Source organism: Pygoscelis adeliae, unplaced genomic scaffold (assembly GCF_000699105.1).
Source record: "Pygoscelis adeliae isolate BGI_AS28 unplaced genomic scaffold, ASM69910v1 Scaffold10, whole genome shotgun sequence".
In the NCBI taxonomy this organism is placed as follows: Eukaryota; Metazoa; Chordata; class Aves; order Sphenisciformes; family Spheniscidae; genus Pygoscelis; species Pygoscelis adeliae.
In genome coordinates this window covers 10,098,765-10,126,421 of record NW_008824053.1, presented here as the reverse complement: position 1 = coordinate 10,126,421, position 27,657 = coordinate 10,098,765, and the positions used below count along the sequence as shown (strand labels likewise).

Below are 27,657 nucleotides of genomic sequence, written 5' to 3'. Positions count from 1 at the left end.
GGTTCATGAAAACAGAAGTGAAATATCAATAGCATTTCAAGGGTTTACCCTGAAGGTTGTAAATGCATGTAGGAGAAATATATTAAGTGCTATTAGGTCTGTATACCTATGGGTATAGAAGAGATGTTACCCTTTTGTGCATCTAAAACCAAGCAGAGGCTTGTGTTTATTAAATGGTTTTCAGCTGCTTTCTGATGATAAAGCTGCATATTCTGCAGGTAAATGATGAATTCATAGAGGCATCACATAATCAGAATCTGCTTTGTATTCCTACCTCAAATGTGCTTGAATTACTTTTTTTTTCCACTTCAAAAAACCTTTTAGACAATACTTCATTTGAAACAAGGCTTCTTGAACTGAGAATTTTCAACCATTGTTTTCATTGACATTTTATTTCTGTGAGTGAAGTGTATTTCAAATTCCAAACGCCAGTGTCAGAAAAAATAGTTTTCGTTTCTGGGATTCTGATACTGTCTTTTGTACTGTTGCTGTTACTAGTCAAAAAATTAAGAACACCACCACTACTCAGCTCCTGTAAAGAACTTTCCATTTTAAAAAGCGATAGGAAACAATTAAAACCTAATTATTTAATTTTCCACGTAATTACTGTGTTGTACCTCGTTATTATCCTCATTTTACAACTAGGAAAAAAAACCAGTTAGGCCCAGGGCATGCTTTCCCATTTTCTTAAAAAGGAGCTGGCCTCTGAAGCCAGTGCAGTTTGTGGGAACTAAGCAAATGAGAACCTTCACACCTGATGGCGTCACGGTGGCTTTCAGATCCTTCCCTTGCTGTGGGGCTGCACTTACTCGGCCACAGTTTCTTTAAAGATCTGAGATTGGCTGCGTAAAGCTGCACTGTCACGTTTGTGTGAAACAGAAGGAGACTTTCCCTTTGTCGCCTTCCTCTTTTTCCTTTAAGGCTAATAATTTCATGAGAGATCTATTTATTGTAAGTACTCTCTGTAAGGTTTGATGTTATATGTGAAGTTATGTGCTGTGCAAAAGCTTAGGTCCGACACTTGAGGAGGTCTGGTATGACTTCACAGATCTGAGTACGTGGTAGATGCTAGTCCTGAAGATGTTTGGGAGTGAGCACTGAAAGTGAGGAGAAGGCCAGCTACAGCTTGGAGCATCTGAAGATTTCTTACCATCTTTCTTCACTGTTATTAGGATCCACAGAAATGGAAATACTAAATAAAACTACTCACTTGTATAAACATCTTTTGTCCTTCACTTTACTAGATCCCTGATTTGCAGTTACAATTTTTGAGTCCCTGCGTAATGTATGTTAGGAAGCTCCAATCAGCCAGATATCCACATGGGGACTTGAAATGTCTCTGCGCTCAGTCCGCTGCAATGTGCATCAGCCATTCCCTTTCATGAGACAGTGTTCCATGGCACTGTCAAAAAGGATTTCAAAAGGCCTTGAAATCTGTAGCATTTTTTTTTAACAATCTGTGTCATAATTTGGATTTCTTTACTACTGTATGCTCTTTAAATTCCCAACTTCTGATTCCTCCTTATGCTTCTACTACTAACAAAGCAACCTTAATTTAACAGAGCTACTTTTAATAATGTCCATATTGCATGGAAGTCTAACACAGAAACTTACTTTCATCGTCTTTCATATGAATAATTATGTGCCTTAAAGCTATTATGTGGTAGTAAAATTAACTGTCATAATTCATTCATCCCATGAAAGGACAGAATAACTCTGTCAATTATGTATTTAAAATAGTCTGAAAAGGGAGGGGGGAAGTTACTCTGTTTTTGTTGACATTGAGGTACGTCAGGTCTCCTACGTTAGAGGTAGGAGAGAGCTGCTCTCCCACTGGCAGTTATTTAAAAAAATAGATTACAAGGTTAATTGTTTCAAAATCTAATAGATACTCATTAAAAATTACCAGAATTCGTATTTTGGGGGTTTGCTTTGTCATTTGTGTCCTCATGTCTCCAATCATCTACAATGTGCATAAAAAATAATTTGATTTTCTTTAAAACCCTATTTAATTTTCTGTAATGATAAAGAGGCCGCCAGCCTGCTTGCTAGTGCTGCTTATCAGACTGCCTTTTATTGTTTGAAAATGGCTGTGCTTTTTAGCCACTTTCTACTTCCCCATCTCCATATCCTACTCTGTCAGTGACCTCCTTTGTAAAGGCTAATGACCATCACCCCAGTTTTGAAAAGTTGTATCTGTTTCCTTTGACTTCTGAAGAACCTTTTTGTGCTCAGACTGCCAGGAGAAAAGGCCAGACTGTACTTCAGGTTGTATTCCCTCAAATGACAGAAACCCAGCTAGACACGATTTTTTTTTTTTAAACTTTTCTATTAATTTTCCAGATTGTCCACCGGTGAAGTCTTGACTATTCAGTCTAGTATATGGTTGTCTTTAGGCAATTTAGCATCCTTGGGTAGAGGGACCTACATATAGAGAGTATTCAGAAGCGTAATTGGTTTGTTCTGGCCTTCAATAGCAATGTATTAATAACAACCGTATAATGAATGTAAAGATATATAAACCAGTTTCTTCTTTACACGGTAGTAGTTAGCATACATGTAGATGTTCCGGTGATACTTTTTTGTGTCTGTATTTTTGACTCAAATTTACATAGTAGCAAGCTAAACAAAGACAAAATTATTCTGTAGATAGGAAACATCACGAGAAAAATGTCTCTTTAGCATTCTTGAGCATCCACCATCATTTGTAATGTAACTAGATTATATCATTTCTAGAATAGCAAACTAATTTTTTTACTAATTGTTGTGGTTTAACCCGGTGGGCAGCTAAACGCCACACAGCCATTCACTCACTCCCCCCCGCAGTGGGATGGGGGAGACAATCAAAAAAAAAAAGTAATATTCGTGGGTTGAGATAGACAGTTTAATAGGACAGAAAAGGAAGGGAAAATAATAATAATAATAAAAGAATATACAAAGCAAGTGATGCACAGTACAGTTGCTCACCACCCGCCGACTGATGCCCAGCCAGTCCCCGAGCAGCGGCCCCCCCGGCCAGCTTCCCCCAGTTTCTGTGCTGAGCATGACGTTACATGGTATGGAATGTCCCTTTGGCCAGTTGGGGTCAGCTGTCCTGGCCGTGCCCCCTCCCAGCTTCTTGTGCACCCCCAGCCTTCTCAGTCGGTAGAGCGTGGGGAGCTGAAAAGTCCTTGACGTGTGTAAGCACCACTTAGCAACAACTGAAACATCGGTGTGTTATCGACATTGTTCTGGTACTAAATCCAAAACACAGCACTGTACCAGCTACTAGGAAGGAAATTAACTCTGTCCCAGCCGAAACCAGGGCACTAATATTAGTTAAAGTGTGAACTTTTTTGTTCATGTAAGTAAAGACAGCAGAAATAACTTTGTGCTTGTGTTTGAGAACAAATAAACCCTTTCTAATCTGTAATCAGATAAAAACGTGCACAGTACAGTAGTGTTTGTTTTTTTCTCAAATGCTTCTTACAGAGAATTTTAATATGTTTTAAAAGGCAACATTAAGCTAGCAAGAAAAAGATTTTAGGTGAGTCTTTAAAGAGAGGTAGATTTCTTTGTAACAACCAGGTAGAGGAAAGAAAATCAGATCTTATGAATCTGGTTAATATACACTTGCAGCCCCATTTTTAAAATCCTGTGAATGTAGCTGTCTGAGCAACTTCTGTTTTTTCCACCACATCTACAAAATAGTGGTGACCTCTGAAGATTGCCTGTCAACATTTAGCAGCATTCCTAAGAAAGTGGGGCTATCATTGCTTCCCCCCCCTCAAGCACCAGAGGTATCTCTTCGATAATTGATAGCATGAGTAACCAAAAGGTTATGAAGAGCACTGAAAGCCATAAGGGCAACTTGAATTTAACTGGGAAAGAGCTAAACTTCAAAAAAATTTTTTCTCATTGCCGTAAGGCTGTACTTCCTGAACCTTAGTGCAGGGATGGGTGTGAGATAAAACAGTGCTTACCACACAGACCAAAAAGGACAGGAGAAATTAAAATCCTCTTAGCTGCCACACCCAACCTCTTGAAAAGTGCACTGAAGCTTGGGTGAGATTTAGAGAAACGGAGAAAGTGTTATAAGAAACTGTGGATCTTGGAACAGGTCTGTTTTCACCTGGTCCTAGGCATCAGTTAGCTTCATAGTGGCTGCTGGATTTTAAATACTTACAGGCTTTTTAGATGGAAACCGTACAACCATTTTCCTGCAGAATACAAGACATTTATATTTTCCTCTTTTTAAAGATTTTAATTTTAGCTAGGGGAACCTTCTGGTAATGCAAATGATGAACATAATCTAGCGAAGGTTTCTGAGGTGAGGTAAAAATTATTCGTTAAACTTTTTCCTTAACGTTTCAGGTGAAACAAATTGACTAACCTTCACATAAGACAAACAAGCCCCTCCTTAAGCCTATGAATTTCTTTTAAAAAAAAACAACAGAAAATGAGTGACTTCATCAAGTTCCAACTTACGCAAATGTAGCATATCTGAGCCTCACCTAATAATGGAATTGCTGAGTCCTGTAGTGCTGGATAGTCAACTTAATCACAGCCTTCTTGAATTGCTCTTTCCACAGATCTGCACCCCAGATTTGGTGGTGTTTCTGGCATGTTCCAGTCAAAGGCTAAAAGAAAGGTTACTGAAGCGTGCTGAACAGCAAGGAAGACCTGATGATAACCTGAAAGCCACTCAAAGAAGACTAATGAATTTCAAGCAGAATGCCGTTCCATTGGTTAAATATTTCCAGGAAAAAGGGCTAATCATCACAGTAAGTCCTTTAGTATATACCTCCGAAAACTTAATTGTTGTTGTGGTTATACTTGGTTTCTTAGACCTTTTGTTTTAAGATAGGCTAGATGAGACAATTATGTTTTAGGTATACACCATGGTTACTGAAAGCAAACTTTCAGTTTGCTGAGAGAGTGTTCTCTGCAAAAAGCAGTAACACAGAGCAAAATTCACGTGCACGTCGATGACATGGTAAGCACCATGTCAATTCTTTGCTGCAGGCATAAATTGCTTCGCCAACTAGTTGCAAACCCTTTGCTCAGAAATTACTTGCATGAAAGAAGAGCTTGCTTTGAAACACTGGTTGCTATTCCAGTGCCAGCAGTTTCATTCCTTGCAAACAGTCATGTACTTTTTGGATGGTTGTCTTGAGAGGGGAGGAAAGCAGAAAAAAATTACATTCTAACAGAAAGCATATCTTTAGTTGGATTAAATCAATACAGGTTCTTCAAGGAATAAATATATCTGGCTGTTGACTGACTCCAGTAAATAAAAAGTCCTTAGATTATCTTATCATGGGTTAAATATGCCTTATTATGTGGTCTCCTACGAGCTTTAACATTACAGATAAGGATTTTGATGACAAGAAAATTGCAATGTAAATAGACCACTTGGATATCAGTAAGAATACCGATTTCTGCAATATTTGGGGCAAGAGAAAGTATCTCTAAACACAGAACATACCAAAAGCTACATTCATAAATAAAGCCAGAAGTGCTTTATGGAAGTAGGGCTAGCAAGTACTGCTGAAGTATTTAAGTGCTTAATGATGACGAATTCAGCGAGCAGTTAACAATGGTTGAATTACAGACATGTTCTAAATTACAGACCATGTCTGGTTGTAATAGTGCACAGAACTTGCTACCACATATGGTACCATGAGAGCACAGATGACCTATTTTGTTTCTTTCGATAGTCTAAATAACCTAGGTAGTTCACATTGGTATGTTCTCCTCATGGCAAATATGACTAATTCCATGTGCTGGTCAGATTCATGAAGGGCCAAAGCACCTTTAATTGCAAAGTCATCTAATGATGTTGGTAGCCTTAATAATGCACTTCAGCATCTTTCTGAATTTCAAAATAAAAATCCCAGGAAATTATTACATTGTTTTCTCCAGAGAGTATCTTTTCTGTTTGAGGATTTTGATTAACTCTGTTTGGAAGGATGAGAGGACTGGAATTCTTGGAAGTTGTTCTTCATTATTGAGGAAGTGTGTATTTTGTGACATTTCTATAGCCTTTACAAGTGCTCCTCCTATAGAAAGCATACTTAGCTCTTCAGGGAAAATGTGCCTTTGTAGATAAAGCATGTGGGGCATCTGGATAGAATTCCTTTTCTGTGATGAGACCTGTAGAACACAGGATGTTTTTCCTATTGAGGTTTTGTCTTCTACTTTTTAGCTCTGTTTCTTGAGAGTTCTAAAGATAATTTAAAATGCAATGTTCACCTTAGATATCTCTTTTTGTTTTGAAGAAAGCAGATGTTTATGACGGGTATGGAAATGGTAACATGGCATGTGAACATTATATTACTGTCCTCTACAGGACAAGGAAACAGCATATGCAGAAAATACTGACTTGACAACATGTCAAAAAAGTCTTTAATATGAAAAAAATCTGTAAGATTTGAATTTACTCCTTAACTATATGGTATCTACTCCAAGTGTGTTAATATCATTTCGTAGAGATCTAGAAATTACTCTAGATTTACATCAGTGTAGAAGTGAAGAGAATTAGACTTTGGAAGGGAGACTCTGTTGTTGACCTCTCATTAGAGCTGCTACAGTGCAGTTGCGTTTCCCTTGTTGCAAAACCAGGATGCATTAGTAAAGCCAAGCCCTGAGCGTTAGATGCGTGAGTAATTTCATGGCCAGTGGATAAAAGGATCCCTTTCTGTAGATGATAAAGAATATATATGGCAGACCTCATTTCCATAGAATTTGCAATGCCATTGCATATGGAAGATACATTTGCAGTTGCCTAAGGCAACTAAGTTAGTGGGGGATAAATGAGAAAAAGGAGTAGCTGGGAAAGGAGTAATAAAAAGAGATTAAGCATGCATACTCCAGAGCAAGTAAGCAACTGAAAATTTCTACAAAAGCGCATTTTTTAAAACCACATGACCTTGAAACAGAGGAAACGTATGCTAAGTCCACATAGAAAACTACATACTACTAGAGCAGGTTGTAAATTTTAAAACAGTGTTTCTAAAAAATGGTTATTTTGTCACCATTTGTTCCTTTTCTTAGTGCTCAATTTATAGATCAGCATTATCTATAGAGTTTTGACATTCTTCTGACAATGTAATTTGTTTTCATACGTTCATTTTGTTGGAAATTCATTTGTCCAATGGGAAATCTAAGTGTGTTTCTGCCAGCTTCCTGTCCTATTCCTTTAAGCAAACATCAATGGAGATAACAGATGTTTTCTTACTCCAGATGGCTTTGATCCCATTGTCTTCTTCACTGATGAACTTAAGCTTTCTTTTGGTTTTGAAAAAAAATCCCATATCATATAATTTTTCGTAGCCTTCCATCAGTGGAAAAGACAGTTTTCCTAGAAAGCCATAGGATCCAAGAACCATTGCAGTCTTCATCACTTAGAACACAGAAAAATCTTAGAACATTATATATTGTTTATCTAGACAATAACTAAGGTGGAAGCCTTATATGTTCAACTTGCCTTTACTATTTTGTATCTGTATAAAACACATGTAATATTAACACTTCTGCGTACATTTAATGCACTTGTGCATGCTATGTCCCTACAGAAAGAGGAAGCAAGAAGGAAAATCGCATTTATCCTGCTGATTATAATGTTGAACCTGGAAGGCACTGGAATATTATGTGGATGAGAGCAGTGTAAGAACTAGAACAGCATAAAATAGAATTACACTAACCTAATTCCTAGAAGAGTGAATCCTTGAGGCAAGGTCAGGCAAGGTCAATGTTGACCAGGAGGAAAAAAAAAGATTTACATTTTTCTTAAATCCCTACCTGCACCTTGTCACTGCTATTCAAAGCTCTAAATCTCAGACATTTCTTCTACCCAGCATCACAATTCTACTCAGGGAAAAGAAACAGAACCATTTGTCTTATGGAGAGTCATAATTTTAGAACCACAACTCAAATTTTAAACATCTACTTAAATACGTTGTTCTTCATCAATAAACAGACCAAAAGAGAAAAGAAAAATTCACTGAAATCTAACTATATATGATTAATGAGCAGACATTTGATATATTTATAGTCTACTGTTAGACACTGTATGAGCAAGAAAATAAAAATCTAAATTCCCAAAGAATATTTATTTTCCTGCTCCAACAGTTTTTCCATACTGTTTTTAACATATTTTGGTTAATAGAATTAAAAACCACATTCTTCATTTCAGATCTTATTGATTAGGTTACTTAGGAGTAATTCTTTCCCTTCATCTTTTTTTTTTCCCTTGATCTTTGATAATTTTATACAGTACGTAGCTTATACTTGTTTGCTGCTCTGCATGCCTTATGTTTTCAGCCTGTGCATGGTATCCCTGCTGTCAGAGTCTGATCCTGGTTTCTGTTTTCAAGGAAGGAAGTGAGGCCCAACTACAGTACTTCTAAGAAACAGGAAGATATAACTCTCTCCTTTCTGAAAAACTCGGAATATCTAAATTTTGGATTGTTGTTCAAATTGAACAGATCTGTAAACTTCATTATGATTAAGAAAGAGAAGTAAATATCTGATATTTTCATGAACACACAGTCTGTGTTTAAAATTCTTTTTAGCAATCTGTCAGTAGGTCTAACAAATCAAAACCTGACTTTTCTTAAGTCAAATTTGATTTCAGAAAATATCAAGACAATAGTAACAGATATCACAATATTGGACATGGGTATATAAATAGATGCATATGCTGGCATTTATTGTATCAGTAACTTTTTAAAAATCTTAGAACATTATAGATTGTTTATCTAGACAATAACTAAGCCACAAATTACCGGGGGGGAAGATGTTAAATTGAATTATGAAAGGGAGAAAATGTAAATGCCTAGATGATCTGCAAGTACTCTAATGTTTAGCAGAGGACTTCAGTTCTGAACACAGTTTAATCCATTCCTGTGTCCTTCCTGCCACCTAGCAAATATTAGAATATTATTATATTTGGTCTCAGGTGCTGACATGATAATTGGTATGTCATGTGTAGACAGCCATGCCCGATAAACCAAGGTTACTATTGGGGTGTGGTCATGAGTAGAGAACTTCAAAATAAAAGGGTCTGTGTATGCAAACTTCTAGATGGTGCTTGCTGTTCAATTAAAAATACTTAGGCATTTCATACCACTCACCTGTGAGAATCATTGTTAGGTACTTTGTTATTTTGACTACAGTACTCCTAGAGATACAGTATGGTATTATTTCAGTTTCTAACACTGATTTATAAGGGTTTCCCTCTTTTTTTTTTTTATTAGATAATAACGAAAAAGTAAGGCAAAGAAAGAAAAAAACCCTAGTCCCTATGTAACTAATGTGCTTTAATGCTTTTAATGTGGTTGCTGTCTTGAGAGCGAGCTAGCTTGCTCTGAAAAAATGTGCCGTGAGTTTCAAACAACAAAAAGTTAATCCTTCTCCCTACCCCCACCCCTGGCACCCCAGCCTAGATAAACTGTGTTTGGGGAGAAAACCGGTTTGTGTTAGCTGAAGTTCTAGTCCAGCACATCTTTGTTGTCTAGTGAAAACTTACTGTTAAAGGAGATTACTATTAAAAGAGTTCCTTAAGAATCAGCTGGAAAATTCAACTGAAAACTGTTTTATTGTTTTGTTAATTTCAAAATACGTTTCTCTGATGTTTCATCATTATTAGACCTGCTGCTATGAACTACCTCGATCTTAAGAACTGTCAGATAGAGCTCAAGAAAATCACATTCACTGACCTTTGAATAAACTACTATGATGTAAAATTATTCTAACTAGGAATTTTTTTCATTTACATCCATCAAATGTAATTCGTCCTACTGCAGGGAAGTTTCAAGAACACACCAATACAGCATGGTAAACCATAATGAACAAACTGTTGCAGCGCTTGTATCATAATGTCCCTAACCCTAAGTCATAAACAAAATCTCCAACAGAAAGCAGCCTTTTTGCCTACAAGAAATGTTTTTTTTTCCGCTCAACTGACTTGGTTAAGTTGTTCTCAGTCGTAGAGACGAGCTATATTCTGGAAAGAAAGGAATGAGAATTCAGAGGATAGTAGATGGTGGCCATGCAGTGAAAAATACCAGTTGTACTTTTTTCACTGCTAATGCACTGAGGAAAATGCAAGAAAAAAATATAGCTACTTATTTTTATAAAATGAAGCCATTGGTAGCCATCAGCCATATTCAGTAAAGTAAAAATTTGGACCATGCTATGGTTATTGCTGTTATGTTTTTATCAGAGGAAAAAATTATCAGAGGTGAGGAAGGCAAGATAATATGCAGGATTTGTATCTCCAGATAATCTGTATTTCAGAAACTAGTTATTTGTATCAAACCAAAACTTGTGGGAAGATGGTAGGATAGAGGAGAAGTTGGGTAGAAAGGAAAAGGCAATTAAACTTCAAGTCTCTACTCTGCCTTGTTCAGATGGATTTTAAATCTCTGCTGTTCGCACCCCAGTGATACCCATCACCCAGCTATTGGTTATTTTGAAAAGGGTGTCTAAATCTCCACTTTATCTGGACTCTAATCTGGTATAGATACTGGTATAGTCATTGGAGAGGAGGTCATTGGGTTACAAAAATCTTTCAGGCACAGTTATTGAAGCTTTTCTCAGAGAGCTTAGCTGTTCTTTGTAGAACATATCCATTGGTCTAGACAGATAAAAAAATTGACAGGGCTCATCGTCATAGCAGTGAAAGTTTCTCTTACTGGAGACAGGATTAGGTCCAGTCTGCCTTATTTATAATAATTCTATGTAAACATAGTGCTTCAGTGTCAACCTTGTTATGTTAATAAGTCTGTGTGTATTTAAAAAAAAAAAAAAGACTGGCTTTAGTGAGACAAAAATGCTAAACGTTCAAAGGTGGCTCTGGACCTTACTTGAACAGCCAGGATGGGACAGCATCCTGTGGCATAAAAAGCTGATTTCACTTGTATCTTCATTGTCTCACTTGTCCTTTTAGGGAGTTTACCATGCCTATGCAAAACAATAAAATGACATTCAGATTAGTCAGAGAAGTAAAGAGAACCTGGAAAAATCAGCTGAAGCTGGAAATGGATTTTGAGCACAAATTTAGAACTTAAATAGTTGCGGGTGAGGGAAATGGCTTATATAGCTGTCTGCCCTCTTTAGCATAAAACAAGCCTAATGGCTGTCAACTGTCACAGAAAAATTCCCCACGGAACTGCGTTATATAAATTTTCCTCTTGGTTTGGTTAAAAAAGGGATTTTGCTATAGCATTGCACACTGACATGAACTTTAGCTACAGGCTGTGACTTACCAATACGCTGACAAATATAGTGGTTATAATCCATTTCTAAAGTTTCTGTGCTATCATATAGCTGTCCAACTTGAGGTTTTGGTTTGGGCTATTTGTTTATTTATTTGTTTGTTTATTTGGCTGTGAATGCTGATTCCAAAGGACTTTCAATTACCCGTTCCTCCTTTAATTCCGGGCCCCTCCCTGGAGAAATGTGGGTCCTGCAGTCCTTTCAGCAACTCTCAAGGTCAATCCAGATCTTATCGATAGCAAACTGTTACGCAAAGGCATAATCTGAACCTCCACCCTGCTTCCAGGACCTGATGGCAGGCACTGCCAGGCACTTCTCCAAAACCAGAATCCAGCTCCAAGAATCTTCTCCTCAGTGGAGGAACGTGCATCTGGTTTGGCAGAGCGCAGAATGACTAGCTGCTCTTGTTTTTATGGTGGTGATACTTGCTCTCATCTGTGCAGTTTTGCATTAAACAATCCTTAAAAAGAAAATAAAAAAAGCCCCACACCCCCTTCCCTGAAGTAATGCTAGGAATAGAAACTGTTAGCCACCACCTCCCCCACATGCTCTCACTTCTCCGCTGCAGGCTCAGGATCTCATTTACGTGCCATCTGAAGCCTTGGATCTTGCATTTTTGGCTGCAGAGTGATACAGACTTCACAGGAATGGTTTCACTCGAACCTAGCCTCATCTGTATCTGAGCGTAGCCTTTCTCTCCACAAGCCATAGATGTGGGTTTGAACTTGCTTTGCTTTGTAGAGGGTACTGAACTGAGATTTCCCATTGATTGGCCCAGTGCCACCAATATATTTTCAAATGCCTCTCAGTTGTTTTAAAAATACAGCAGGCATGAGCACAGTCTTGTAGGAAGACATTAGATGTGCTTTTAACATGACTACTACGCTGGCTTTTCGGGGTACTTCTGGTTTCTTAGGCATGACAAAGTAGGGGTGCGAAGAGGAACCCAGATAGCTTTGAAAGTCAGCTGGAGCAAAACTTCAATGTTTTAGGAACTTTTCAAATCAAACAAGGAATGTAGGCAGCTATTTGTGGGAACCTCGAGACCAGAGGTTTTGTTTGAGATTCAGGAGTCTTCCTCTGTTTTGCTGCATGGTTCCTAAATCTTTATCTGGCTCTATGAATGTAGAAAAAAAGATTTCTATACAGAGAAAATGAGATGTGGGATGGGAAATAATTACTATCACTTTTTAATTTTTTGGTGATTCAAAGCAATGAAAAGTAAGTTGAAGCCTAGAACAGGTAACCAGATCTCTGCAGACACAAAAAGTCAGCTAGCTGTCATTGCAAATTAAGGGTCTCTGTGTCTCTCCTATGTTTGATAGCTCTTTTGCAGAAAAACTGGGATATGAGAAAGAACCTGGAACTGTTTCCTGTGGAACTGCTGAACTAGAGAAAGTTTATGCGTGCTCTCATCACTGCCGGGTTTTACACTGTGTCTCAGCACTATTTATGTGTTACTGCTTTGTGAGATATTTTGAAGAACATACCAAAGAAGGTATATAAATGAAATTTATGTGGAAATGTGTCTAAACAAACTGTTTGTAAATATATGCACATTTTATATGGGAAAGATAGATGAGTAATTTGTGCATATGCGGAAGCATGTGCACCATACACACTTTCCAAGCTTCAAAATATTTTCAGCCTCTGATTATATGATTTATGTCAACAAGTTAAGTATATCAGAAATACTAATGTCTGCCAGAGAATGACCAAGCTTGGAAACTTGCCGTCTGTGTATACATGCAAGCATGCAGAGAAACCTTGAGGGTGGAAAATCTTTGCTGAGGTGAATAGCATTGGTGCAACACTGTGTTCTTTTTTAACTTTGGAAGCATGATGATTTAAATAAATACCAGCTTTTTGAAATTTGCCCTGCCCCCTGTACCCCTAGTAGTTTGAATGAAGAAGTAAACTTTGAAAAAAAAAAACCAAACCAGCTTTGACAGGACTGTCTATAGAATTAGCCATTGATGAGTGCGTGGGCGAAGCTGATTTAGGAATTCCAGAAAGAGAGAGGGAAGCTGTTTCTGACAGCCATACTATCCCAGATTTATCCATTTCTGGCACTGTGAAAGCTGATGCATGTTTAAAATTAACAGAGTTTTTTTTACAGATCTGAAGCTAAAGCTGAGATAAGTAATTAAGCCAAGTTATCATGCAGAGAAATGAACTGTAAGAGATATTTAAAATATGCCCTACATATTCTTCAAGTTATTTTAAACAGTTCATCTTAAGATAATTAAGCTGTCTCCTTTAGGTGAATATTAGCTTCTAATTTCCTTTTTGTAGTTAAAGTGAGCCTTAAAGAAGATTATTTTTTCTTATTTAGAGGAAACTTACATTAAGAAACCAGCTTGGAAAAAATACCTAGTCTCTGGGAAGTCCTTTTGTATTGAATCAGGAATACTTGGCATCCATAAGCAAACTTTCCTATCCTAAACCACACCTGATTTTGTGAACATCCAGCAGAAGAACCAAAACTGCATTTCAGCCATGCTTTGCTGTAGACATTAAAATACCACTTTCTTACCAAAAGTTCCATTAGTGATTTCCAGCTCTGATTACCACTGGTGGATCTTCCCTGTGAAAAGTTTATAGTCAGTGACTTCCTGATTTTATGGCAAAACCATTTTGCTGCCATTTGATGGAAAAATTTTGGATATGAACTCATGCAAGTTGCTACATCAGTAGAATCAGAATGGTCTTTCAGCTCTCACTCTCACAGTCCTATTAAAATGTTACTAATCTGGTGGCTTGTGCCCTACAATTCTAGTATTAATTAACGTCCTTATTTCCTGAATCTTAAGTTGGTATCATTAGCTATTGTTAAATATTTCTATTTTCTTATGCACATGGCAACTGAATGTTTGTTCTGATGTCAACCATACTCGACTTTGATTCAAATGGGTGAAGTGAGACTGAGTGGACTGGCCTCTAGTCATGCAATCTAGTATCATCCTGTAATTATTTGAGTATTTGCTCCTGTTCCTCCTTCCCTGTAGATGTACTGCATGAAAGAGAGGGGAGACATAAAAGATTAAACTTTCTTATTTTTTAATGCATCATAAAGATAAATTTATTCACATTTGTGAACGCTCAGGTATTGTAATGATGGAAGCCATTTAAGTGTCAAAATGGAGAAGAGACGCTCAGACTGTCAGCAGAAAGTCTGATGCAGTTAATCTTCTGGACCTGTTCTGGCATTTTTCTCTAGTGTTCTGGAGTCTTATTTCAGCATTTAGGCTCAACAGGACAGGTTTAGATGCAGCTACAGAGTTGCAGCTACTGAGAAGGCTGAAGAGATGCTCATCCGTTGTATGACTCAGGGAACACACCACGCTAGACAGTACTAAAGTGAGAACTATAGCCTTCCCCTAGTACATCTTCCCCTTTGCAGAATATCCTTTTGAATGTTTCTGATAGCTCTTTGGAGGATTTTTTTCCTAATACAACTGAAGAATATCTAACAAACAGTGCTTTGAAGAACTGTATGAAATACTTCAGAATTAGGAAACACGGCTATTGTGATAACTCAGCACTTCGCTGAAGTAATATATCCTTGCTTCTTAAATTCACTGATACTTACACATTGGGTAGCCACTAATATGGCTATTTTGTTCCTTGTAACTGTGGTACATCATTTAGTGTTAGCACAAACAGCTCTGCACAGCATTGCCTTGTATCATGTAGACATAACCTAAAATTCTTGGCAAAGACTCTCTTGTGAATCCTCTGCAGTTTGTCTTTGCTATAGCTAAGCATGTTTTCTTTATCCTCTTGCACAATCATCATCCTTCCTACTCCCAGGGTTAACATTTGTACCCTTCCATCTGATACAGGACTGCAGTTTGTTTCATTAATGGCCAGTGAATATAACTATCTGTTCACTTTGTTGTCACCATATCACTTTCTGCAATTCAATAGTCTACTTAAGATGGGAAAAGAAGCCTCACAAGACATGACTATAACACTGCAATCACAATTATCATTGCAATTTTCTGTGAAGGAAGAACTGTTGTCTCCGTTCTCAATGGTTAATCTCTTTTTATGCCAACAACATGGTCATTCATGCCAGCCACAGTATAGCAAATAGAGGACTTAATGTGTAAAATGTGGCATCTTTTCACTGTAACCTGCTATGATCAGTTATTTATGTATCTAGGATTGTTCATACGTATGTTACCCCTTGATCCATTTTGTTAAAAATATAATTGCTAAAATTATGTTGGTTTTAGGCAAATCTTAACATTTTTTTATTATGTCCTCCACTGGATTTCTCCTCCCGACTTTGATAACAATTTGACCAGAATGTCAAATTGAAGCTTCACATTCACATTTTCCATACCAGTACTTCAAAATTCTCTGCTCTGTCTAGCATGACAAGTCTTGTATTTTCTTGCATTCTATCATCCATTGTGTTTTGGTAATAATATAGTTTTTGTAATGCTGAGGTCATCTCCCTCTCCTACCGCTGCAAGATGCCAATTAGGCAATTTAAAAATATACCTTTCACTAGTTTCCTACTGTGTCCTGCCTTCTGTGCTTTTTTGGTGTGCTCTCCGGAAAAGAACAGACTTCTGTATAAATGCAGAGTCCTTACTACAAGGGAACCTAGAATGTGGGCAATACAGTTCGTAGTCAAGCGCTTATTAAATTTATCAGTCCTTAATGCACTGAAAAAAAATCCAGTAATCCTCTTTGTATCTGCACCTTATTGCAAGAATTTCACTATATAGATTCTACATAATATAGATTCACATAAACCCAAGGCAGTTCATTTCTGTTTCTTTTACAAGAACATTATCTCTGCTGTCCTTCGGGCTATGTATGTTGCCTCAGTCTGCTGTAATGGCCGTTAAAGGTATCGTGGGTACTTTAGCTTTTGTCTCTGACCCTGTTCATGGGGCGCGAGACACAAATGAGCTCAATTCCAGTACTGTGAACAGAGGCTTTTCTTCATTTGTGCAATTCATGGTCTCTCATCTCTTGAACTTTAGAAAGAGGGTCAGGAGCCATGTGAATTCTGAAATGAGTTTGGTTTTAAGAACTATTTATTATATCCTTGAACTGCAGCCAGGAGACCACTCCTCAGAAAAATCACTAAATTTAGTAGGGTGAGTGTAATACAGAGTAAGTTAAACATGCCTGGTTATTCTCTCATAGGTTAGGTTAGGACTTGATAACAGAAACCATGTCAGCGTTTCTTGGAAAGATGTCTCTACTAAAACCCTTAGCTTAACAACCAGTTATGTTAGAGAGAACTTTCAATAGAATTTATCCGATAGCTTCTTGTTAAGGCTGCACAACAATTTGTTATAACCCCATTCTGATAACATACCTTGTAAATATTAATTATTCTTTAAGTTAAAGGTTACAGTTGCTCCTTTTACATTGAGCAAAGTTCAAACGAAATTGCAAAATTCCTTTTTTCCCCATGAATTGCACAAGCATGGTGAACTTTGCTGATTTAAAAAAATAAAAAAGTGGCCTGAAAAAAGATTTACTAGAAAATGACTGACATTTGAGGCATGAAACAAGACCTAAATCTAATCTTTTTCGAGTGCACGATTTAGCTTGAGGAGGAAAAAGAACAAATAAAAAAGTCTTCAGCAAAGATAGAAGCTTGCGATAGTTTATTCACTGGAGTAAGGATGGGACATAAGTATGTAGAGGGAGTCACTCTCTACCTCAGTGACTATGTATTTACAAAAGTTGTACAGCTCTGAGAGAAGGGTATGTAGGAAACCTTTTGCAGATTAAATCACAGGCAAGTACCCAGGATCTGCATTACATGAAGTAAGAGAGTGTTGAGTTCACATCAGGGAATCAGTTAAAAATTAGCTGTTGTGCAAAATCAATTGCTTGCAGAGCCAGCATGTATAAATGGGCTCTCTGTAGACTCTCGCTTTCCACACTGGAGGAAGGAGGAACTCAACAACATCCTAAGACCCAATGGAGGGCTTTTAATGGAAATGGGATCTAGTTTGTTTGGTGAAGACTGGTCTACTTGAACTTTTGTTTGATGGGGTATTTGTATTTAGTCAGTTCCCCTACTCCCTTAGCATAATTTTTAATACAGAGTAAGCTTTACAAATAATTAGGATCTGCCTCTAAATTATTTTTCTTCTTTTACAGTATAGACTACTCTCAAAACCAATAGAATCAAAAAAGAGATTACAGTTCTCTGGAAGTTCGGACAGTGACTTTCAAAAGTTTCTGGGAGCTAGAACACTATAGTCCAAGCTAAAGGAAATTTTCCTTTCCTCCTTAGCAATAATGACTGTAAGGAATGCAGTCATTGTTTCAACTCAAGATTTTGAAAACTGGTTTTAAGAACTAGCATATCTGAACTGTCTTGAAAACTGCAAATCTTGTCTTTGTTCTATAAATTGTCACAAGTCCACTTTTAGAGTGAGTCTGAGTATACTTCCTGCTTAACATTTATCATGCCTGTTAGAGAAGACTGTGTCCCTTAGAATGAAAAAAATAATTTACCTTTGATATAATACTCAATCAGAGTTAGAAGATGTAATAAGATTTATGATATGCGAAAGGAGGAAACTGGAATTGTATTAATGATTATTAATTAGGATATGCTGGGTGAGACCCACCAACTGAGTTTGACTATCTGCACAGTGCAATGCCATATATTGTATTACTTAAAAATGGGACAGGTAGCCAAAGAATGCCAGAAAACTGAGTTAATGTAACAGGTTCAGGCTTAAGATCACCTGAAATTATTTTTTGTTTAAAAAGATTTTTACTGTCAGATTATCCAAGTCATCTTATTCAGAATTAAAACAAAAAAGTTATAGAAAGAGAAAGGAATATTTAAAATACTTTGTTTTCTATCTCACTACAGCTTAAACCATGTGAAAGTTGAGTGGGAACCTACAATCCCCTCCAATTCCTTTTGTAAACAAAAAAAACTGGGATGTATTCACACTGTCTTTTTTTCCACTTTAAGTAATTTCACTGCAAAGGTAAAGAAATCTTCATTTTCTTGAACGTCTTTTGTTTAATTAGAATCTTAAACAGAAAAAAATGCAGTAAAAGATACCTTTAAGCCTAGTAAGAAATGAATTGAAACTAAACATCACAAAACTTAGTAATAAACTTGTTCTACCCTTATAAATTGCATCTTAACACTTCTTTCATTTACTGACTATATTAAAGACTAAATTGCTTATACCCATTCACATTGCAACTTTTCAGAGTATCTTGACCAGTATGAACTATAATTTTAGAATTTGTCATATATATCTCATTTGTTATATTTGTGTGTCTTAAAAGTATGCAAGAATACCTGTTTGCAGTTTGAGTTGCTTTTAACAGTGCTTCCATAAGCTTATACTGAAGTAATTTTCAATTGCTAACATAAACATGCGTTAATTCTTAGTCATAATTGAATAGCTGTTCCTTAACTCTTTAGAAGCAGAAAATACAATCAAATGAATGTTTTCTCCTAAAGCCCATCCTGGATCCAAACCAAACCTGTTTTCCAGGGTCTATAAGCGTGTCAGAGCCTATGCCATTCACTCTGTCTGGATAACATAAATGATTATAATAATAATTTTATCAATAGTAAAATTTTAATAATAAAAGAAAGGCAAACATAAATCAAACATTCATTATATTAAGGTAAATAAAAAACAATGGATAATTGTTAAATGTTCTAAATAGCTATTATTTCTAGTCACTGTTTGAGTTCTAGTCAGTACTACAACACTGGCGAAGGCTGAAAGAGAGGTACACCTTCCATAGACTTTGAGCTGACTTACGTTGTCAAAGCAGACACTTTGAAAACACTTAGTTTTGTAATTCGCTGCCCATGTTTTGCCAGAATCCCAATAGAAATTAATATCACTGTATAGCTGTAAGATTGAGATTATTCTGCTAAAATAATCAAGGGTTGAAACAGTCAGAAAAAGACCCGTACTAGCACTAGGCAGCAAATGGAAAGGTAGAAGCTTCACAGATATTTGCCTGCCGTTTTGCAAGATGACACTGAAAACAACCACAGTGTGAGAAACACCGTGGTTGTAGTCTCATCCAACAGAAAAATATAGCAATGGTGAAGGAGCTGTAGTGATGGAGAATACCAGCCAGAAGCTACTTTAATACAGAGAAAACCCTCAATTTAAGAAATAATTACTGTTTAGTAAGTGTAAGGTAGTGGATTCTCCTTTAGTATATCAAAAGTTCTAATTTTCTGGGTAAATTGAAGCAATGGTCAGTTATAGCAGTTTTTATAGATAATGTTGTATAAATATTCAACATAGGTTGTTTGGCTTGCTTTTGCAAGAAATTATTGATATCTCAACAATGTATTAATACTATGGTGTTAGAGTGTGTTAGCGCGAGTGTTAGCGTTTCAGGTATTCTGTACTTCCCTTATCTCAAACGAGCAGGTAGTGGTCAGCCAAAGGTAGAGTTATAAAGTCAGATTAAAAGAAAGATTGTGGAGGCTTCATTTTGATCCTTCTTGGAGTTTTTTTTTCATCTTTCTCCTGCAACACGTACATTATTGTTGCATTACATGCATTTCTTGATAATATCCCTATGCCTTCTCAGATGTCATTTCCCTAGTCAGGGTGAGCTGCTCTAGTTTTCTCATTTGTACTTTCTACTTCCTTGATCAGTATAGTGGCCATTTTCTGTACTACTAGTTGACAACACATCCCTTGGACATTTCTCATGCTTTTTTTTTAATAAACCCATTATATTATTTAGTGCTTCCCTAAAATTATGTTTCATTTAATAGCCTCTGGGCAGCAATATTATCAAAAGCTTTTGAAAAGTTAAATAAATTATGTCAATCAGTTCCACTTCATCCACTTTTTTGTTATGATATTTAAAAAATGCTTTCAGCCTACATAATCACGTGGGATTTTGTCCTACATTTGTTTCCAAAAAATAAATGCTAGATGCAAGAATGTCATATTCCGTGATGACTAAAGCAATAGTTTCTGTCAGTATCTCCTTAGCTTGCCAGCTTTCATTTATAATAGTCTCCTTTGTGCTCTGAAACAACATGCTCCAGTAATTTAGACAGCTAAACAGAACTTTCTGGTACAGAAGTTAAAATAGCAGTGCACTCACTTCTTGCTGCAGGAAACAAATTCATGTCCTTCCTGAGACAGCGCAATTGGAAGTTGGTTTTATGAGCCCATCCTGAACTCAAACTGACATTTGCTGAATATTATCCTAAGTTTGGTATGAGTTATCCTTCTAGAGATAAAAAATTTATTTCGTCAAATTTTAGCACTCTTCAGCTTGAGATAACCAAGGCAGGGCTTATTATCAAGGATTCCAATGCCATTTACGAAGTTTATTAATATAGAGACCACCACTGGAAACACTGCTTATCTGGGGTCAGAATTTATTTAAATACACAGGAACTGTTTAGCTGGGAAGTAAAATTTATTTTTGTCTTCCAAGGAAAATAGAAAAGCTAATAATTTTCAAATGTTCTAGTTCTTATAGTCTGAAATTCCACTTTGAATAACTACACCTATTGCAGATGAAACGATGTATATTGCTAAGGTCTTAGACACTTACAAATGTCAAATTATTTCCAGAATTAAATGCAGATTTTGCATATGAAAACCCCACAGCAGCTACTGTTTACGCCTATGGTATACCCTATGCTTGTTCCTGCATCTGAGTCATTCGTTCTTGTGCTTTATTAACTAGTTAAATTTGCAGTTGAAATTAACACATGACTTCTCTTGTTAGCTTTCAGTAGGTAGCATTCTTCCTTAGAAAACTGTGATGATACATAGGCAAAAATTGTATTTTTGGTAATAGTTGTTGTGACATCATCTAATGGTAAAAGGCCAGCCTACAATATTTTCAGAATCTCTGCCACAAAAGCCAACAGGAGAAATGCTATTGATCTTGAAATATTCGGTGTATTTGGCAGCAGTATCAATGCTTTTCACTGAAGCGAAGTGCAAACTATCACTGGAAGAAAATAGTATTTATAGGAAGAAAAGTCTTTTGTTTCTGAGTTTTTCTAAAATTTGTTTTAGTTGCCTTATTTGAATTACAGTTGTTGCTTGTACGGACCTTTTCTGGGAAACCAGTGTTGCTATATACTTATTTGGGGTGCCTGTCTGCGATCTGTACATGCTGTGGGAGCTGATGCTAGAAAATGATTTTGTTTTGTTTTAAACAAAAGGGACAGTGACAGGGGAGGTCTGGGAGCACTACAGGCAGGGGAGAACCTACATTTTTTAAACTTCATTCAGGAAAAATCTCTCTACACACAAACATATTGGTTAATGCCTTGTAGCTTTAGGGCTCATTCCCTCCGAGAAGTGCTGTTGCACTCAATATTAAAAATTAAAGGTGTTGAGGAAAGCATTTATTTGAACATATTAGTAATCAGAGCTGTTTCACTGAACTGGGTGCTCTGGGAATGGGAACATTCCAGTACTCGTGTCATGTGGTACTGCAGGAAATAGGGAAATTACGCTGTAGCAACTCATCCTTAACTGGTTTATTCCCAACAAGTCTCTTGGTTTATATGAAATAGGGTGAGCTCCCAGGAACTTCTGAAGAACGAGGTCACATCCAAGCCCCATTAGAAGTCTTCTGAGATAAAGATGGAAGAAAAACTACTGGAGGACAAGCATTATTGCTGTTGAATGAAAAAACAAAGCCATTTGAGGAAGACTTGGGTGATTCTAGATCTTCCTGTAATGTCACTGAGCTGTAATATAGCAAACTGACAACTACAGCTGTTACTGACTGAGCTTCATGCAACTTGTTTGTACTGCTCTGCCCTTTGTCTAGGTTTCAAAATACTGAATTTTACATTAATGCTTCATAATTTGCAGCATCACTGTGAGCTCCAGTAATGTAAGAGGAAAGAAAAGATATTGCAAGCTAAGACACAGAGGGCTGTTAAAGCTGTATGAGGATTTGGACAGCATCCAATCATACCTGACTCTCTGTAATCAATAAAGTCTTTCCCCTTCCTTTAGGGTTAGGTGCATTAAAGTAAAAATCAAACAATTTGTTCTAGACCCAGTGGAGGTGAGAGTAAGATGATCTCTCCCTCAGGCTGAATGTTTTCCTGGGTTCTACAGGAACAGAGTAACAAATAAATCATGGAGCATCTCCTCAGACTGTAATTCAGTTTTCCATTCGAGCTCTTCAGTAGTGACCTGTCTTGATGCTTGACACCACTGTTCTGTTTCTTTGTAATACCATTTACCTCTTTAAAGGCAATTTCCTTTAAAAAGTAAACACATAGCGAAAATTACTCCAACAGTAGAATGCATATTTTTTAAAATAAGAAAAAGTGCTTTCAAGGTAGAAAAGGTCTCTATATGTGCATGTGCTAAAGCATCTCTGTTTTTAATTAATCTTCAAAAATAATATAGTTGACTTTGCTATAGAAGCTGCTGGACAGATGTAATACATGTCAAGGTGCAAGTTTTCAATCATTTGCAAAGTGAATATGCATAGAGAGTTTATATGTAGAGATGCTGACTGTATTTATAGCTTGAAAAGTTACTTCCAGAAGTCGACAAGTCAGATAACCCAGAACAAACACACGCAAATCATGTCCCTTAAATAATGCTTATGCTGTCTAATTCAGTTCTTATTCCTGATGACAACTTCAGAGAGAAATGGAATATTTATTGTAGGGGACATAGTGTAGAGAAATGGCTGAAACATTTTGAATTGTTTATTACTGACTATGTTAAACTGACTTCAGCTTTAAAAAGTTAAAGAGATACAAATACAGTGGAGGACAATGCCTACTGGAAGCTCAGAGCCCCTCTGAGAAAATGGAAAACATGATGCAAAAATGATTTCAGAAATAAAACAGCAATATATTTGCTTTCCACATAACAGTTACCAGTCATCCAGATGAATATCCGTATTGGGAAAAAAATTAACCAGCCAGTGCTCTTAAATATCTGCTCAGACAGAAAGGCTTTGCATCTTAGTGTTATGAAAAGTATGTATGTTCCAAAACCACTCTGTGGCACTACTCTCTGCCTCCGCCAACTTCCCTACCAAACAAGTAACTGCTTTCCCCCAGTTCATTAATTTTCTACCTACCGTGCCACCAAATTATCGATTTCTCCCCTCACCCCCAATCAAATCTGGCTCTCCTTCAGTTTGCCCATTTTCTGCTCTACAAGGGCCCATACTTGCATGGTGTCTTTCCCATCAACTCTCGCCACCACATTGCCTGAGGCCCTCATTTTTAATGGCTGAAGACTGATATAAGTCAGGGCGTTGCTCAACATGATCACAGCATAAAGATAGGACTTCTCCCTCTTTTTGCCTATCAAAAGCTATGACTCCACATAAACCTACAAAGACAGGCTATTACTTCTGCTTACTGTTAATTGTTTCTTCAGATAAGACATACCATTTACTTGGTGTTATACTGTTCCATATTACAAGTATGGATGCTGGCTTAACAGGGTTTCACCGTGAAGGGAATTAAACTGTCAGAACATCTCCACGCTTGTGTGCCATGGCACTAAGTTCTTGAGTTTGGCATGAAATAATGGAAAATCACTTTAAGAGCAAAAAACCCCAAAGCCTCTCTTTTGTAGTAATGCCTTGTTTATCTACTACCAAATTAATAGAAAAGGGAGATGATTATCAATCGAACTACAAGTGTCCCAAGATATCCTCTTTTGTACTAATGTGGGAATGGGCCAGAATCTGACATAATTTTTGCATTTCATATCAGCTATAACAAAATCCCTAAATCTATTCAGGGTCCATCTCTTTGTTTCTAGAGGAGCAGAGCAGGTTTGATCTTTCTGTGTGCATGGGTGTGCATGTTTGTATTTTCACATTTTGTGGTACAACGCAGTTAAATTAGCTGATAGTGTCTGTTGTAACTGTGTATTTACTCTTTTTGAGGGTCATTTCACTTCTCGCTAACGTTATTGGAAGATATTATTTGAATTCGATGGTTTAATTTTAATTTTTTCTTACCATACTAGATTCTGTCTATGCACCTCATGTGTTCACAAATTACATAGTTAGTGGCTTCAAATTGCACCTATTTGGAGTAAATTAGTTTGGGATATACAAAAGCTAGCAGCAGCCCCTACAGAACTGTCAGCTCCACTCAGGGCTGGTGAACATTCACCCTCATGCTTGTTTACAAGTAGCACTCATAGCAATAGGCACTCGGATGACAAGTGGAACTTGAGAAACTGATGATAGAAGTATGGGGACTCTGCAGTGCTTTATGAATCCTCTGTGGAACTCCTGTGGTAAAAAATAAGGTATTAGCGCTTTATTTTAGATAACCCAGAATATTCCTTAGGATTTTAATAATGGTGATAAAATCTTCAGTGCAGTTTCTTTTCTAAATTCTGATAGCAATTTATGACCTCTGCTAATTGCATAATTTTTTATAAATCACTGGTGAGCTCTAGTGTAATTTCAGTTATAGTTTTTCTTCTGTACATGATACAATATCATATAAAAAAATTAATCTGAGATTTCAGAGTATTTGATATAGAAGATAGAAAATATTAGAACTAGAGAATGGATTACAGAGAAATATCTCACCCCTATGTCCCCCCCCATTTTGTGGTGTTTTGGAGGTTTTTTTGTTTGTGTTTTTTTTTTTTAACGAGTATCATTAAAAGTACTTTATAATAGAGAAATGTTCCCGGAGCTCCCAGTCTGCACATTCCAGCTTCATTCCTCAGTTCCTCTGCTTATTATTTTTCATATACAGGGCTTCAACTCTTTTTTCCTGTCCTCCCTTCCCAATGGTTATTATCCTATCTTATATATTTTTCCTCACATATTTCTTTACCATTTTCCCATGTTGCTGATTTTTTTTTCTTTTTCTTTTCCCACAGTTCTCTAGAAGTAACTGCACAAGTCAATTACCTTGTAATTATTATGAGAAGCAAACTAGGGATGGAACAACAATACTAAAGGGATTTGTGTGTGGGTGTCCGAAAATCATAAAGCAGCACCTATACCCTCAAGTGTGTGTCTCACTTCACCTTTTAGTATTACCAAGGGTAAAATAAAACTAGTTCTTACTTGTTTTCACTCCTTCAGGAGCAAACCCCTGCCTAAACCAGTCTGAATAAAAATAATGAGTTCTTCTTGTCACAGCTGTAGCCACTGCCACCTGAAAATCATTGTAACTTGCTCAATCTTATGAATCTCTGTGTTACTAGCTAAAGAATTGTCAACTTTTCAACCAGAAAATACCAACACTTCAAGGACAGTGGTACAATCTGACTTCTAAACTAGATATGTCTTTTAAAAGCATGGGATAACTGTGATACAAGAAGCCATGTTCTCTTTTTTGTGGCTTACCCTCCGGTTTTGGGTTTTTTTTGTTAATTCAAAAATAATTTTTTCCTTCGCTGCAGGTGAAAATATATGGATGATTTGTCCACTTCCTAAACAATGACTGTGTTTCACTTCCATGTATAGCTGGTTAATGGATTATAAAGCCAGAAGTGACAGCTATGGCTACGTAAAGCAATTTTTAGACCGCAGACTTTCCTGAATTAATTCCTATTTGAATGTTTTACTATTTTTCTTTTTCGGAACAATCTTTAAAATTTTCAAATCATGGGGAATCCATTGCCAATTATGATTAATTAAGCAGTAAAGAAACAAAGTAAACTGTTTCAATTCTGAATTTGTCTCACTTGCTCTTCGTCCTTGCATCTTACAATTTTGTCTGCTGGATATAACAACAACAACTAAAATTTCTCTTTCCCATGGAAAGGTACAGGAAACAGATTCATTTTTCAGCCTTCTCTGATCTCAGTCCTGATTATTCCCTTATTATACATGGTAGTCAAGTAATCATTCTCATAGCCCATCTGGAAGTCCCTCCAGTTTATCAGCTGTGGATAGCAGCACCGCACTGAGCATCCAGGAGCTATCACCCCTGCGCCAAACACCACGATATTATGTTATCACTTGGCTTACAATCAGCATTCCTGTTCATACATGTAATTAGACCCTCTGACTAAGCAGCACAACCCAACTCCTGTTCACTTAATTGTTCACTATAAATCTGCCTTCAGAAGTTGCTGTGAGAAAAAAAATCCCCTATCCTATTTATATGACTGGAGGTCTGGTGGCCTATTTTCCACAGCCAAAGATCAGTCAAACACCGCAGAAAGGTCCGTACCTGAGGATGTGACTTAAAAGAACAACTCAAAGCAACTCTGTTGGCTTTTTTTCCTGACCAGCATTGACTGCAATGGTCAGAGGCTTAGCACTCTGTACTCACTCCTGCTTTTGAAGACCAGCGACAAATATTTTCCTACTGAGGCAAGAGCAAGAGGTCAAAAGACCACATATGAATACCATCTTGTTGGCAGCAAGTGGGTCTGATAATCAGATCACCTGTACCTTTAAATGCACAATATTTTGGACATTTCTTCAAGTGACATAGTATATGTTTCAATGACTGAGAAAACACTCAGACATCTATGAATTGCAGTTATTGTTGGAGTCTTTGCCTGCAAAGAGAGCAAACAGAGCATTCATCATCCAATTCCTGTAATCCTATCTGATTTTGAGGTGGATGGGAATATTGCCATACAGCAATTAGCCCAATGTTGTTATTTTAATTTGGACATGGCTTATTTTCTTTTCATTGACTTCCATCATGTTCTAAAATAGAGGATATTTTCATCTACTGTTGCAAAAGCTGTTTAACTACACCTGTTTGCTTGGGGGTATTTTATGCTTTCTCCATTTCTAACTTTATTTCAAAGTGCCCAAACAAGAATTCCCTGCGAGTCTACTGCAACCAGATTTCTTTCTAGTTTTCCTGTACTCCAATCTGAAAGGCTACTGTGATCTCCCCCTATTTCGGGGCTGTCGTTTTGGATAAACCACCTGCAAAGACCAGCAGTGTCATTGGGGGTGAATCAGTCCGTAGGGGGCAGCGCCAGGCTGAATGACTTCACCCTCACCCAAAATTCTAGTTAACTGCAGTTTCCTTGACGCTTGCCACCCGATAGACGTGAGGAAAGAGCTGTGCACTTTTTTCTTTCACTCAATACGTGGTATTACCAAACCTCCATTTATCATCATTGACCAGTGAGATTCGCAATGTTCAACAACTCGGACAATTTTTCTGTGAAGCTCCTTCTGTTGGCTAGGAGTTGTTGGGTGCTTATTTAGAAACACTAATCGTTTTCTCTCTGGGAGCAGCAAGTACAACCTGCTTTCCCTAGAACAATTATTTACAATGCAGAAGATCTAGAAAATATTTTCCATCATTTTTATATATAGCACTGTGCCAGCATCAAATCCTCCAGTTAAACAATGTTCACGTGAAACTGGGATAAACTTTCCGGAAAACTCATCATTATGCCATCATCATTTGGGGGGGGGGGGGGG

General features: G+C 37.1%; 1 protein-coding gene across 1 annotated transcript in view; it reads left to right on the top strand.

The window, feature by feature from the left end:
* AK5 (adenylate kinase 5) overlaps positions 1-27,657 on the top strand; it is a 95,451-nt gene that overhangs the window by 16,611 nt on the left and 51,183 nt on the right. The window contains exon 5 of the mRNA XM_009333844.1: positions 4,572-4,763. Within this exon, the coding sequence (XP_009332119.1) occupies positions 4,572-4,763 (192 nt within the window). The remainder of the gene's footprint in view (positions 1-4,571; positions 4,764-27,657) is intronic.